We start from the raw sequence: 16,126 nt of genomic DNA, 5'->3' as shown, positions 1-16,126 counted from the left end.
GCTACAGCCAGGATTCCTTGAGTCGCTTGTTGCAGGTCCCCAAAAGTACACTGGATTTCCCTGTCCATGGTGAGCTTGGAACAAAATACATAGGAGACACAATTGCTCTTAGGCCATTGCTTTGCTGGATTAAGATCTGAACGAGGGAGGGAGCTCAGTTTAATAGGCAGATCCTTCCTGATTATCTCTGCACCATGTGCATGCATGTACATGTGCATGCATGTAAGTGCTTCGGAGTCATGAAAACCCTCAATCGTACCCTGGACTTACTCCCTTTGAATTACAGGCGTACCATGACTCAGGCACTTATCACCTCCCGAATAGATTATGGGAATGTGCTGCTGCTGGGCACGTCCGCGAAAAACATCAGGAGACTACAAGCCTTGCAGAACTCAGCAGCCCGCCTGGTGTTAAGACTTCCCCGTAGAGCTCCCTCTAGGCCTTCCCTGGCCGCCCTCCATTGGCTACCCATTAACAAGAGGATTCTATTTAAAGCACTCCTCTGGTGCCACAGAATTATCCACCAAAAAGCCCCTTCCTACCTATCTGATCTGGCACTACTGTATGAGCCCAACAGATCCCTTAGATCTAAAGGTATGGGCTTGCTCAAAACATCGCTCTCTAAAAGAGCTAGAATGGGAGGTAGTTCCTTCCGCACTCTGGCGGCCAAGAAGTGGAATACCCTCCCTACGAACATCAGACTAGAAACGAAAGAGGCATCTTTCAGAAAGTTACTGAAAACCCATTTATTCACTCTTTAGTGGGATCCATCTCTGTCTCTCCTCCTAAAACTCTCTCTCCACAGCGCGGGGACACGCCGGGAGGCGTCACCAGGCGCTTTACAAACCCCTTTAATAATAATAATAATGCAATTCCTTGGATATGCTGGTGAAACCTATGGTGCAGGGGGCGTTTGCTCTTAAAAACAGTTCAGGCTATGAAGCCTTACTTGTCTATTGTTATCAATTAGAGGTGTAGATTCGTCCTGGTTAGAGTCAAGTTTAACCTGCTGCAAATTCTTCTGGATTCCCCCAGTGGTTTGATCTGACATGGCACCATGGAATCCTGCGGCTGAGACAGTACGTCTCCCGCAGAGTACCCTGCATTTTTTCTTCCTTTACAAGTATTTTAGAGTGCAGACAAAATTATTTATTATCCTGATACTGAAACCCCTAAATATTAAGCAAGCTCGTCCTACTCTTATTGTTTTGCTTACCCTACAAACATGTTAAATTTGTTGTTTCCCGCTTGGGGGATTTTAAAACCAATATAATCTCTAGATTCTCTTTTTTTACTGGTATTGGGTGTTTATTATCTCATCCTTTTGATATGTATGCATTCTGTATTTCTGCTCTTCTTATGGTTATAATTATAACCAAATGAAGATTCATGATGAACCTACATATTTGTGCTTCTGTTTTGTTGTAGTCACTTTTTCTGCCATGCCATTCCTGTGCCAGTGCCTATGGCTCTAGGTGTATTCTATATAACCTCACATGATAATGATTATATAAGTGCACACACCACAACACATCCCACCTTGTACCATAACAATACTAAATCACTGAACAAAAAAAGGAAAGGAAAGTTTGAAGCCTGGCAACTCTAGATGTCCTGTCAACCAGTTATTCTGTGTGATACAAGTGTGTAATGGAAACTCCAAATAGGTTTCACACACAGTAATGCATGGAAGCTCAGTCACTGACTCCACACTGCCACAGATACTCTGATGCAACATACTAACCTCCCTCCCCCCTAGCAATATATGGAGGCCCTAAGCACAGCATGCAGTGATGTACAGCCCCTCAGCAGCTTCATCAAAATACTTTGTAAGGGATCCTGTCGGCTCCTTGAGCTCAAAGGAGGAGGTGTTGATCACAGTACATGTTGAATGTACTGAATGCTATAGTGTTTGCCTAGACCGGCACACAGGGCTAAGGCCTGCCCTTCTGCTAAAGCCCAGGCCTCCCTGACACATGTTAAGTTTGATGTATTCTGTATGACCTCACATGGTTCGGTATATGGAAGTGCACAAGCCTGAACAGAATGCGTACTCATTGAAGATGCTTCAGTTTCCTCCTTTTAAGAAGTCTCTAGTGGATGATGTAGCCCTTTAAACAACCAATGTTGTTGGCTATGGGAATCTGTATAGAACTCCTTTGTCTTTATAGGAGTCCTTGTTAGAAACAAGGTCTCTAGTTGGCAACGGTTTGCACCCTGCCCAAGTAGGGCCCCTCACTCTAGTCAGGGTAAGTAAGTTACACCAGAGGTTCCCAAACTTTTTTGACCTGTGGCTCCCTTGACCTAATTGCCAATTGGCCGCGGCTCCCCATCATATCACTATTTTTTTGTTACAGGTGCGGGAATGTAAGCCCTACCTTGCTCTATCGCTCGTAAAAGGCACAGAGGAACACCCAAGTTCATAACTTTCCCCAGAGGTGTTTTCTTGAAATTCTATCAAGTACTGCTTTGAAATCAACAAAACTCGCATAAGAGGCGAGCACGTTTGGGCTGAATTTGTCATTATCATGGAGATGGCCAACAGATTTGATACAGATCCAGAGGAAATCCAGCTTGATTCAGGGGGAAAATTCTTTGTTCATTTGTCCGGGTTTAAAGGTCAGTTAGCAACAGGTTTGCGAAATATTTAGCTTCAGCATAGATCAGTACAATCAGATGACAATTATTTGTTTTCGTCAAATTCCCCACCCTTATAGATTGGCTAAATTATTGAGCTTTTCCAAGTTGCAAGAATTTCTTGTGTGTGTAAGATATGGCTATCGAGTACATTGAGCCCATTAGCTCAAAATGTAGGGTCTTTTTTAAATAGTGCCATTTGGTCCTGACCCACAATCAGCATGGGATTTTGTGATAATTTTCTGAATATCTTTACGCCAAAAGCTTAATGGGTCATTATCCCACTCACTGCATTCCAACCAGGCATCCATACTGCCTTTTAGGCATAGTTCGATTTTGAAGAAAAATACATTGGCATTGGCTTAGTTTTGAAAGGTTTTGTTCGTGAGGGTGCTCATATGTGGCTGTTCATATTTTGTATGATGTGGGTTACTTGGTTTATCCTCAAATGCTGAGAAATTATTTGTTAAATACCTTACCTAGGTCTTTTTGCTGAAATTTGCGTTTTTGGATATTCTCTGTCAGTCCTCTTTCATATTAATCATTCGCCAAAAGCTTACTGTGCCCTTATTTCTTACTGGCCCAAGTAATCTTTGCTCAGGAGTCCTCATATGTTAATTTCCTGAACTCCCAAAGTTCTTTTTTCAATTTACTCCTTACTTGTTTTATTTCCATTTTTAATGTTAGGCATTGTGGAGTTATTCTTAGTTGTTGTAGCAGCCTGTTCGGGAGCTTCTTCCAGTGTCTCACTTCCGCTTCCATTGTTTTGCTGGTACCATTACAGGCTGGGCTTAGTTGCAGATTTTCCTTGGGATATCCTTAAGATGCATTTTATAAATTACTAGTAGGGTTCCCCAGATCCAGAAGATTTCGCAGAAACATAGTGCAGGCGTCGAGTATTTCCCATCCCATTCTCTTCCAATTCACAGCATGTCCATCATGCAACACAGCTTTTGGCTTTCAATAGCTTTGGATATTTGTTGATATGATGTTAATTTGGGGTACGTACTTGGTCGCTTTCTTGGCGTTGGTCAATACAGAGCTCTTGGCTGTGACTAAAGAGTCTGTATTCCAGAGTACAATCCAAATGTGAGACACAGCTTTCTTTTATCCTGGTCCATGCTGGTGGACTGTCACTAGGAAACCTGCTAGCATTATGGACCGTCAGCCCTACTGAGGGACAATAACTAACGACGTTTTTGCCAAGTTTGTCAGAGCTTTTTGTTGGTGATGGAGATTGAGCTGGAATTTCCCCTCAAGTGCCTAGTTTCTGCAGGTCTGCTTCATTTTCCGGAATATAAAATAAGATCAGAATAAAGCCTCCAGTTATGATTAAATCTGCATCAGGATAAGCATTCTTCAATTACATTATGACGGAACACAGGTATTCAACCCCAATTCCTTTTTCGTTTTTACTAGGGTTGAAATAAGTGTTTTAAAAAATGAGGCTAGGCTTCCCTTCGCCCTTCGACCATTCTAAAAGGACTGCAAGTAGACCAGATTCCGATGACGCAAGGACAGGTGTTTTTATCTACTCACTTTGTCAGCTCCTAATGCAGACTGTACCATGATAAAAATAATTTCAGCTTCATTTGAAAAGATCACGTATTCTCAGGCCTTTATCTCCACCCTAACCTCATCCTTTTTGGAATTAGTTTTTCAAGACACCAGGAAGGTTCATCTCCCTTGTCTCAAACTGTGTTCCAAGGCATCACCTAACATCTGTTAAAGGATTAATAGTCTTTTATAACCAACTTTATTCCCTAAGAGAGATTACAGAAAACTTTGCTTCAGTTATGCCGTGACTCCTTGGTTTCTGGCCATAATAGCAGAACAGTCACAGAAGAATGGATTTAAAGAAAGTTTTGTTAGGCGTCACTTAACCACAATGTAACAGATTGTTCATAAGAAATGTAATCAGAATAAATGTAAAACACAAAGGAAAACTGGGTTATTACTTATACCAGAAATACCCACTGAACCCTAGGCAATCATTATCACAAACTTTGTCAATCGACCTTCCTCTGGGAAGTATAGCATGATTATGGTCACTATTGACTCATATTCTAAATCTCTCACTTTTCTGTTCTACCTAAAATTCCAACAGCATTAAAAAATGGCCAGAGTATTCATTTCTGACATATGTAAGATTCATGTATTTCTATCAAAGATTATCTCTCATAGAGTTACTCAAATTGTGTCGAAATTTAGAAAATTCTTGCAGCGTTAACTAGGTATCTGAAGAGAATTGACCTCTATGTTTCATCCTCAAAGGAATGCGAAACAGAGTGGCTACAGGAAACTCTTGAGGAATTTTTAAGATGTTACATTTCCTCTTCCCAAATCAATTGGAAGAATGTATTAACAAAAGCTGATTTTGCCTAAAATAACTTCTCACATCTCTACTGGGTTCTCACCATTTTTTACCTTGACTGTGTTCCATGCTTGGAGTATTCTAGATTCTTAAGACGTTCTTGTATCAGGTCTGAGAAATGTTAACCCTAAATCTGCAAACCTGTAAACTGAAATGTAACATCCTAGACAATCAACAAAGGCATCCAGCAGACATTTGACCTAGATTTACCTGAACTCCATTTTTTTTTGTCCTTCCTACGGAGTTTTTTTTCCCCGAATTTATCTCCGAGACTACTAGTGTATAAGCCTGGAGTCTGCCATTGCTACTTGAAGTAATATGCCGCAACTAGACATGAAGAAGGTCCTTCAATCATTGTGACGAAGGTCCAGAAATTGTTCTGAAGAGCTGGTGGTTTGGTCTATTTGTGTACAGTTCACCAGCTAGTAGTTGGAGGGGATTTCTGGGCACTCCCTAACCAATAAGAAAAAGTTTCCAGGGGGGGACCCAACCCACTTTTACCTCACACTCTATTATCCTTACTGCAAACTATTGCAGAGTGGAACTATTCAAGGCAAATTAAATCTGTCAAACCACTTCCACTAGGTCAGAAAAGCCAGGGTCCACCCAGTGGTGCGTCTCTAGGGAAATGAGCAGTCCCCTCCACCTACACTACACCAATCTGGCCCTGGCACCAGCTCTCCCTCCTGCTAGGATGAAGGATAATTCACTAAAGTCTGTCCTGGGGACATTTGGCTTCACTGTCTCTTACAGTAAACTATGAATAGGTAGGCCTACAGTTGTCTCTTTTAAGTAAATTAAAGTCATGAACCCTCCCAATTGCTCTTCCTGGGCGGACAAGTGTCACATACCTCATGCCCAGCCCATCCTACCCAGCAGGCCTAAGCCACTGCCCTTCTGTGGAAACTATTGTCACTCCTGAGTAAGGTCAAGCACTTGCAGACTCTCATTGAAATTACCTTGGGTGAACACAAAGTATAAGTCCATAGGAGAGAATCATAGTTGGAGTTAGTTGGGCAGAGGTGCTTGTTAAATTATTTAAAATAGTTAAAAACATAAATATAAATTAATGTTACTTTTTTAATAAAAATTGTGTTTTTATTATTCAACTATAAAATAATTTGATCCATTTTGAATTAAAACAATAACAGTTTCTTATTAAAATTAATTATATTAATTGTATTTAATTCTATAGATCACTCTTAATGATTATTAAGCACATTAAAACATTTTTTCTTTAGATGTGAATTTCTGTTAATTTAGACTTCAAAAAAGATCGATTTATTATTTTTTCATGACATGTTTATTATTGTAATATTTATTTTTGAGTTATATATATTTTTAATTTTCCTTATACTTAGTCATAGGAATACTCCACAGCCAGGGCATAGATCTCCACATGGTCAAATATGGGGTCATATAAAGTTGATTTAATTGGAAAATAAGCATGAAAAATATTTTTGTTAAATTCAAATGTAGATTAATTTTATATATCTACTTAAAATGTAACAAAATAAACATGCTTCGGCACTGTTATATTATAGTGTATTAAAACTTTAATTAATGGAAATATGTTAAATTAAAAATATTTTTCTGAGCTTTAAATTAAAAAATGTATTCCCACAGAGAAAAAAACATGTTTTACTGTGCCAGAACAAATATGATGTTTACAATTATTTTAAATAAATACAATTTTGTGTAATAATGTATCATTTTTTAGATTCAAAATAGCTTATTAAACTATTGTATAATTAAATTATAAATATGTACTATTTAAAAAAAAAAATAACAAGTTTAATTTGTTTAATTTAGCATTATTTCCTGTGGGGTTTTATATTGCATTCCTACCTCCATTATTTGCTATCCGAGGGTGTCGCAGTACCAGTGGTTGGTCATGAGTAGTGCTGGACTTACTACAAAAGTGTAAGTTAGTACAAAATGTGAGTTTCTACAACAGGGCAGTTTGTGAATACCAAAAAGTAATACATTTTGTCAAAAGTGTAAACTCATTCAAAATGCAGTTTGTGGAACAGGCCAAAGCTTTGTCCAATATTCATTGTGTACGAAGACAAGCAGTTTCCCAGATTGTAGAGGGTGGTCGCGTAGTCATGGATGATGAAAGACCTATCTACTACCTTACAAACGTTAATATGGTAACTTGCCCTCATTTTCCCTTTTAATGCCCTCATCTGTTTAAACTCAAACCAATTCAAGAACTACAAGTCATTACAGAGGAAAGTTATTAAATGTGTTTATTGTGTTTTCTAGAGACTCAATTTTAAGCCTCAAGGCCCAGACAAAGGAGCCCTCCAAGACATACATTGCTGTGGTGGGTGATACAGGATCTGGAAAGAGCAGCTTGTTAAATGCCCTTCTTGACGAAGAAGCTGTCCTGCCAACCTCTGGAATGCAGGCGTGCACTGCTGTGGTTGTTGAGATTGCTCGAAGCTCTAAGGAAAATAAATACAAAGCGGAGGTGGAATTCCTTTCTGAGGAGGTATTTGTTTTCGTTTTAAAGTAACTTCCTGATTAGGGTTTACTTTTTCAGTACTTGGCTATGATCAGAAGCAGGAATGTTCTAGAAAGTGTGTTTAATTTTACAAAAATATACATTACTTGGAATTCTGGGAGTTTGGAAGTACATTAATAATTGCAACAGCATATTATGGTCACACTTTTGATTGCATACTATTTGCTTTTCTCTTGAGCGAACATTCTCCTGTGAATTGAAGCCCTTCTCTTTTCCAGAACTCCTACTCGGAGAATCAGTATATTTAGAGGGGCTTAAGCTTCAACTCTTGGTTGATATTCTCTACTTGTATTTGGTTGAACAGCAGTCATGTTCGATCACCTATTATGTATTTCCATTGGTAGTGCCTGTCAACCACCCCCAAATGGAGAAAAACAATGGCAAACACAATAGTTGGGTTGACTTGACTTTTCAGGTCTAAATTAGACATTTAGGCATTGTTGATACTTGTTTGAAAATGTTCTCTATGGTGCAAGACTATGTTGAACTTATTTACAGTTTAGAAAGATGTGCTGTCCTCCGGGTGATGGTTCTCAGGAGATTTTCAAATTTTAGGATTGAATTTTTTTTATTCGGACATGAATTGCTTTTTTTCGGCAGTTGAATTGTGTAGATTGAAAATCTTGGTCCATAGACCCAATGAAGTTTTGCTGGAGGCCAAACGCATAGAGATTGTGAAATACCAGTTTAGTTTCAGATTTTAGACTTTTATTTATATTGCTCCACCAAGAGCCCCACCTGCCATGCCTTTAGTGTAAACAAAACAAAACCAAAGGGGATGATGGACAGAGTGTTGAACATTGCTAGCACTCACCCCCAGTCAACTGATCTAGGTTTAATACATCATCATTCTTTAGCTCACTCTGCCACACCAGTTCAGACATAGCTATACGCAAATCAGTCTGACCCTGTGCCTCATGGGAACAGTCCAGCCCCAACTGCCAAGCCATGTCTTCCCTGGACCTGAAACAAGCATCCTGTGACCGGTTTCTGGCTCACAGCCCTCATCAGCCAGGCTATCTTGAATCCAGTGGCAAAGTGAGCGAGGGACACACATCTGGGCATACCAAACTGCCAAGCCATGTCTTCCCTGGACCGGAAACAAGCATCCTGGAACTAGTTTCGGGCTCACAGCCCTCTAGTGTCCCCTTGCAGGGTCACAGTCACCTGGTTGGAGGCAGATTCCATCAATTCTATCAGGGTTGACAAGCATTTATATGGCGAGAAGTGGGTCCATCAAATTGTCACTGAGGGTTACGTCTTGCCCTACCTTTCAATCCCGCTGAACGTTCGACTGCCTATCCATCAACTGGCAAAGGGTCATCTCTCCATCTTGCTGCAAAAAGTCAGTTGTGGCCAAATGGGCTGTAAATAGGGTGCAAGCACTAGAAGCTGGATTTGTTTGCTAATCCCACTGCTTTTTGATGGCCAGGAAGGATGAAGGTCTTGGGCTGTTTTAGATCTGTGCCATTTAAATCTCTTCCTCTGAAAGGAGAAATTCATAATGCACACCCTAGACTCTGGAGACTGGATGGTAGCATTATACCAGCAGGACGCCAATTTCCAGATTCCTTTCCTACCGGCCCATCGGTGCTACCTGCCATTGTTAGTGGGAGAGGAACATTTCCTGGTGGCTGTGCTCCCCTTTGGTCTCGCCAGTGCCCCTAGGGTGTTCACAAAAGTGATTTAGGTGGCGGCAGCACAACTTTGGAGGTTGTAGGTGTCGGTCCTTGACGACTGACTGTTGAAGGCCAACTCCAATCTATGGCAAACCTCCTGCCATCTTTGAGGTTCACTATAAACATGCTGAAGTCACAGCTTAATGCTTCCCAGATGGTCTCCTTCAGAGAAGCCATTCTGGACACAATTACGTTTTTTACCTTTCCCTTGTGAAAGAGAGTTGGGGATATTCAAGCTGTGATCCCAATCTTTCAGCCTTGGTCCTGGATTTCAATGCGGTTGAGTCTGAGGCTTCTGGGACTGATTACCTTCTGCATCCTACTGGTTGAGCACAACAGCTGGCATATGCAGGCTCCGCAGTGAGATGTGAAGTCTAAGTGGGCCCAACATCCAGGGGACCCCTCCAACCACGTTTAGATTTCAAAGGAGACAGTGAAAGATCTGCAGTGATTGCTACTGGCCTGCAATTGGGCCAGCGGAAGAACCCTCTCCCTTCTTTACCCAGAGCGGACAGTAGTACCTGATGGAGCAGTCTAGCTGCAGATTCCTTACCTTTGAATTATTCCCAGGTGCCAGACTGGACTAGGACACTGTTCTAGAGCAGTACCCCTGCGAGTCAGTAGAGGGCGCCAAGCGACTCCGTAACATCCTCCACCAGATCTGACACCAAGAGAGTCCATATAAACCATCCCCTGACGTTAGTTTCTTCCTTTCCGCGCTTCCACATTGTGGATTCGGAGAGCGGTACCTCTGGCCATTTTTGGCCTACTTAGTCATCGACGAAACAGTATGCTTTTCTTTCTAGCTATCTTCGGGCTCCTGTGAACTACGGTGTCGACCCCGTACCCTCATCCTATCTGCTTGTGGTGTCGGGACACGCACCCTGACTCAGAATGGTGCGGCTCATGTTTCCAGCTTCGGTCTTCAGCGTTGCAGGAGTGCCACATGACTCTGTTAACTGCGCGGTGGTCGCAGGCCCCTGGTCGGTCACTGTCCTCTTCTCCCTCCGATGACTGCTCAAGAGCCAGATCCCAAAGTCCTTTGTCCTCGCTGTTGTCTGGTAATTTACTCTGTAGGCAGTCGGAGCTGCTGCCTTCCTCAACCTTACCGCGTACACACGGTGTCCCAGACACGCCTCCTATTCCTCCGAATTCAGTCGTAACGAAAATCTGTCCCCCCGCTTTCTGGTGTTTCCCCCCTCAGAGACGACTCTGGCTCAGATGAGGGAATACTACCTCTTCCTCCATGCCATTTTTGGTTCTCAGTGTCCCTTTGGTGCATGTCTTGGCCCAAAGAAGGTCGGTGAGGTCTTGACTGATCCTTGATCGACACCTTCTCGGCTCTGGTGCAGAGCCCTTTGGGGTTCCCACCTAGAAACCTTTTTTGGATCCGTTGGTGCCGTTCGCCCCTACTTTGCCTTTCCTCCTCGATGCTGGGGTGTCTTCTTTCTGACGTTGGAAACTTCGTCAACAGACCAGTTTTTTCTGGGCTACCTTTTTCCACTTTGAGGATCCCCCTTGGAACACAGGTATTTTGATGATGTTGGAATGATATAACTGACGTCCCTCAGCCTCATCAGGAGTTTCATTGGGTATCTAACCTTGGTTGAAGCTAGTGGCCTTAATTCTTCCTAATCCTCAGTCTCGTTTTCTCCTAGCGATGCTTCGGAGGTCAGTTCGCTTTTGCTGATATGTTACGGAGAGTTGTGGTAGCCTTAGGGCTGGAACCTCCTGCTGTAGAAGGGACCATTGATCCGTTACCTGAGGTGCTTCATCAGGGACTGACGAGAATTGAACCTGTGCTCCCCGTCAATTAAGCACTTTTTGATATTCTGTTGGGCTCTTGGGCTAAACTTATTTCACAGCCCTCTGTGAACTGGTCTATAGCTCATAGCACGATCCAGCCCCTGGAGACCCGCTCTGCCTTTCTTGACATCTGTATTTACAACAAGGGGTGGTGAGGGACAGAGTCTCTGAATTAAGCAGAAAGCTCTCACCCAGTCAAGAGATCAGGGCTAGATCCAACACCGTTTTTTAGCTCACTGCACCATCCCAGTTTCAGAACCTGGCTGTATGCAAATTAGTCTGTTCCTGTCCCAGTGCATGATGGGAACAGGGCAAACCAAACTACAAAAGCCAATTCTTACACTGGGAAGGAAACAAGCTCCCGGGGACCGGTTTCTGGCATTACAGCCGTCTTCGGCCCGGTTTGCTTGAATCCTGATGGTGCAATGAGCAAGGGTCTCACATCTGAGAATACCCTTCCACGCTTGGGTGGACAAAAATATTTACAACAAGGGGTGGTGAGGGACAGAGTCTCTGAATTAAGCAGAAAGCTCTCACCCAGTCAAGAGATCAGGGCTAGATCCAACACCGTTTTTTAGCTCACTGCACCATCCCAGTTTCAGAACCTGGCTGTATGCAAATTAGTCTGTTCCTGTCCCAGTGCATGATGGGAACAGGGCAAACCAAACTACAAAAGCCAATTCTTACACTGGGAAGGAAACAAGCTCCCGGGGACCGGTTTCTGGCATTACAGCCGTCTTCGGCCCGGTTTGCTTGAATCCTGATGGTGCAATGAGCAAGGGTCTCACATCTGAGAATACCCTTCCACGCTTGGGTGGACAAAAATATTTACAACAAGGGGTGGTGAGGGACAGAGTCTCTGAATTAAGCAGAAAGCTCTCACCCAGTCAAGAGATCAGGGCTAGATCCAACACCGTTTTTTAGCTCACTGCACCATCCCAGTTTCAGAACCTGGCTGTATGCAAATTAGTCTGTTCCTGTCCCAGTGCATGATGGGAACAGGGCAAACCAAACTACAAAAGCCAATTCTTACACTGGGAAGGAAACAAGCTCCCGGGGACCGGTTTTCTTGACATCTGGGCTGTGCCTGACGTCCGCTCAGACAGAGTCTAGAAGCTTAGATGCTCTTGCTCGCTATCTTTTCTGCCACCAGCTCCGCTTTGTGGACCCTCAATACAGCTTATGTTTCGGGCTGTTTTCCTCATGTGTCGTGGGATTTGGTCTTGCTCCTTCTCCCCTCAGCCCCTGATGACTCTCAGGAAACTCTTGCTCAGGTGGCTGAGGATGGCCGTCAGATGGCTAAATTGCTGATACGTTTTGTCATGGATACCATAGATTCTGTCTGGCGAGCGCTAACCCTTTTGGTAGCTTTATGCCGGCATACCTGACTATGCACCTCTGTCTTCACGGAGGCTTTTCAGTCCGCCTTGGTGGGCATGCCTTTCGATGGTCAATATCTGTTCGTCTCTCAAGCTGACTCGCTTTTCGCTGTTTTTGGGTTAGTTGGAGTGGAAGGAAATCCTAATCCTGGATTGCTATATAGTCCTCTCTTCCCTCACACTCAATCTGGCAAGGGATGGTCTCCTTCATTTTGTTTCTGTGTGAGCCGTTCTGGTGCGGTGCCTGTTGTTTTTTTGTTTTTTTTCACTGGTCACCTGAGAGGCATCAGGTGCGGTGTGCCTGCCTCTGCAGCGTTTTTTCCCCCTTGCATTCTACCTTGTCAATGGCAGGATGTGGTCCCTGGTTGTTTTGGGATGCTTCTTATTTTCTGGCCCTGCTTGGTTTGGATGCCGGTGGCTACACTGTGTTCTCTTGCTTTCTACCCAAGTTCTGATAAAGGTGTTTTCATGGTATTGTGCGGATTTACTGTTGCCTTGCTGTCTCCGTTGACTTGTTCCCTGTCCTTAGTCTGTATGCCTTGAACATATTCCTCCATATGTTTCTGACATTTTAGTACCCTTTATAGGGCACTCCACATGCTTTGATTTGGTGCACTGGTGCAAGCTGGATGAGGGGGCTCGGGGGGTCCTTCTTACCCTCTATCTGTGCCCTTTTTTCCTAGCTAACGTAAAGGGAAGGGGCATGGTTCTTGGCATAGGGTACATTGTCTGATCCTGTCCTAAATTGCATCCCTTCTTTAACTCTTTGGGCATTGGCACCTTCTATTCTAGTTTTCCCTATATGTGAGCAAGACGGGCTCCTGCCCTATTTCCCCCTTTTTTCCCTTTTAGGCTCCTTGCGGACATGCTCTGTCTGTATCTAGGCGTTGGTGGCCTACTCGGCCGACCCTTTGGCTTCTATGCCTCTGCATGGTTTGTTTTAATATGCCTCTGCCATGTGAAAGGCTGCTGTTGCTTCTCACCTTTGGATTGGGAACGTTTCTGTGACACCTCACTTAGCAACCGCACCATATTGTTACTAGCCTGACTTGCTTTCAGAAGCTCCTTCTGTCCTATTTTCAGGGGTTTATGGCTATTTTTAATTTTTTCTTTCTTCACGGACGTGGGTTCCTTGACCACTCTCTCTGGGTTGATTCGTGTGTAGGTTGGTGTTCTTTCCTTTCTTGTGATGCGGATTCAGTTTGCTTCCCTTGTACTAATGAGCATGCCAATTATGATCTTGGGTGACGTCAGGATCCTCGCTCACGATGTTGCATGGCTTGTTGTCTGGGCATGGGTTCCTTTGCTCTGGCCTCCACGCTTGTTAGGCTGTAGGTACTGCCTCTCAATCTGTTACTTCGGTTCTTTGCACTTGTTCTTTGATTGAGCCTTCACTAATGGCATTTCCCTTCCCATACTGTGTTCACAGTTTTTTGTCTGCTGCTTCAGTCTCTTCTCCGTCTGATATTCTTTCTTTTAAGATGGGGGACTGGCTGTCTGATAAGGCTTTCCCTGTGTTGACCTCGTTCAGCTTGACGCTTTTTCCAGTCCTCCATTGTGGTCTTTATTCTCTATTGTGGAGAGGTTGTTTCTACTCTGCTGTCATCTTTGTCCCATGTCTGATGGTGTAAATTTTACTACATAATGTAAGTTTTAGCATATGTTGTGTGTGTGCGTGTATATGTGTGTGTATATATGTTTATTGTGTGTATACATACAGATAATGTATGTGTGTATGTATATATATATATATATATATATATATATATATATAGATCTATAATATATATGTTCGAGGCATGTGGGCTGCTGAATTAATATCTTAGCATAGATCCCCGCTTAGTGTTGGGTCCGGATGTTTGCACCTTGTTGCCCTGAAAGAGTCTTCGAAGTAACACGAGACAGGCGACTCCTCCCCTGGACTACAGTGCGCATGGGCATCCTCTCCATCTTCAGATTGTTTTTTTTCCGCCATTGAGTTCGGTTGCTATTCCTCAACTCTAACTTCGGAACCAAAACTTTTCAACTTTCTAAGGGCAAAAGGCCTTCTAGCTCGACGGTATTGTTCTTGTTCGATACCCCTTGACTTGATAATACTTTCCATCTCGATCCGGTCGTCGACACGGGCCGTTGGGCCTTTTCGACTCCACGTGGGCCTGCTGCTGATGGAAAGAACCCCGTTTAAAAGGTGCCCACAATATCACTCCAAATTCACACATACTGATAAACGTACAGTATGCAACAAGTGCCTGTTGTGAGAAGGTGGCCTGATATGCAGTGCTCACTATTCTAGTGAACACTATGTATCAGTCCAGCAACCCTTATCGATGATTGGTTGTAAGTCAACCTTATAGACCAGCTATCCTAGTAGCGTGGATACGAGCAGTCTAAGGCTAAAGACTCGAGAGGGCGTGTTAAGCCAGCTGTTATACCACACATATACCCCTTGAATACCAAGTGAAAGGACACCACACAAGTGTTATGAAAATAAACAAGATATTTATTAAGAATCACAACAGCCCTGTACTCTTTATGAGGACAGGGTACTAAGCACAAAACAAAAACTCTTATGAAAATACTTAAGTTAGCACAGTATATACAAATGCCCGAGGGGCACGGAAAACCATATACTCTGGAAGTGGAATGCGAAATTACTAGCAGGTAAGTACAGTACTAATAGGCTTTGGAATCGCTAGGTCTTGACTATAGAATCTTCAGATTACTTCTAGGAGGCCTAGGGGACTCGGGTGCAGAGTGTGCACCGAACCCGACCTGGTAGGAGGAAAACGAAAGTGGATTCTGACCCTTGGATAGTGAGGCTATGCTGGGGCACCGAAATGCCGAAGTTACCTAGCCCAGGGGCTGCAGCTGCCTATGTCTGAAAAGACGTCGGGAATCCTCGTAGACGGACCAGGAGCCTGGAAGAAAGATGCTGGGAGGCGACCAGTGAAGAGAGTTCGAAGTGATCCAAGCCTGTATCTTGAAGAGAGATGACACCTGAAAGCAGAGGGGACCAAGTTCGAGACTACTAGCCAGTAGTCAGGTGGCACCAGGAGGGCACCGGATGGTAGTCACCTCGACTAGGTGAGTGGGTGACGCTGTGCTCTGCAGATCTCACGGACCAGGAGGCGTTGTCGGCGACCAGGATGGAGGAGCGAGCTGTCTCACGATGGATGAAGCTGTCGGCGTCGCTGGACCCAGGATTGGGCAACAAAGCCTTGGCAAATTCAAGCCCACGCGGTGGACTCAAAATGGCGTCTGGAGTGGACCAGGAGGGTCCGGGGTGCTTCTCTGTTGCAAGAAAGCAAGGGCCAGTCTGGAGCAACCAGACCAGCAGCAGTGATGTCGTCGGGCGTCGTGAAGAAGGCCACAAGCCAGCCGGCTAGTAGCCACACAGCGCGGTGAGTAGGCAAAAGCAGAAGGGCCCCACGCAGATCGTGGAGATGCTGGAGGGCTGATCTTCGGTGCTGGAGCTGCTCAGGGTTGGGGCTTCTCGGACCCCAAAGCACTCACCAGTGGAGCACATGGTGGGCTTGTTGCAAAGAAGTCGTGCAGTCTTGGCGATCGTCGGTCCCTCGAGGTCTCGTCGCACTCACAGTTCTCAGCTTGGCTGTAGAGGTGAGTAGAGGTCAGAGGTGCCAGGGAAGCCGGGTCTCGTCGAGCTGGGCAGTCGGATTCCGGAGGAAGGACTTGCAGCAGACCGCAGTGTTCTTAGGATGGT

At 44.0% G+C, this 16,126-nt stretch overlaps 1 protein-coding gene across 1 annotated transcript in view; it reads left to right on the top strand.

The window, feature by feature from the left end:
• The window catches only part of NUGGC (nuclear GTPase, germinal center associated), a 1,233,257-nt gene that overhangs the window by 234,157 nt on the left and 982,974 nt on the right, over positions 1-16,126 (top strand). The window contains exon 8 of the mRNA XM_086966431.1: positions 7,280-7,508. Coding sequence (XP_086822557.1) covers positions 7,280-7,508 — 229 coding nt within the window. The remainder of the gene's footprint in view (positions 1-7,279; positions 7,509-16,126) is intronic.

Source organism: Lissotriton vulgaris, chromosome 4_1 (genome assembly GCF_964263255.1).
Source record: "Lissotriton vulgaris chromosome 4_1, aLisVul1.2, whole genome shotgun sequence".
In the NCBI taxonomy this organism is placed as follows: domain Eukaryota; kingdom Metazoa; phylum Chordata; class Amphibia; order Caudata; family Salamandridae; genus Lissotriton; species Lissotriton vulgaris.
The sequence above is the reverse complement of the archived record's forward strand: the minus strand, read 5'-3'. Positions and strand labels throughout refer to the sequence as shown.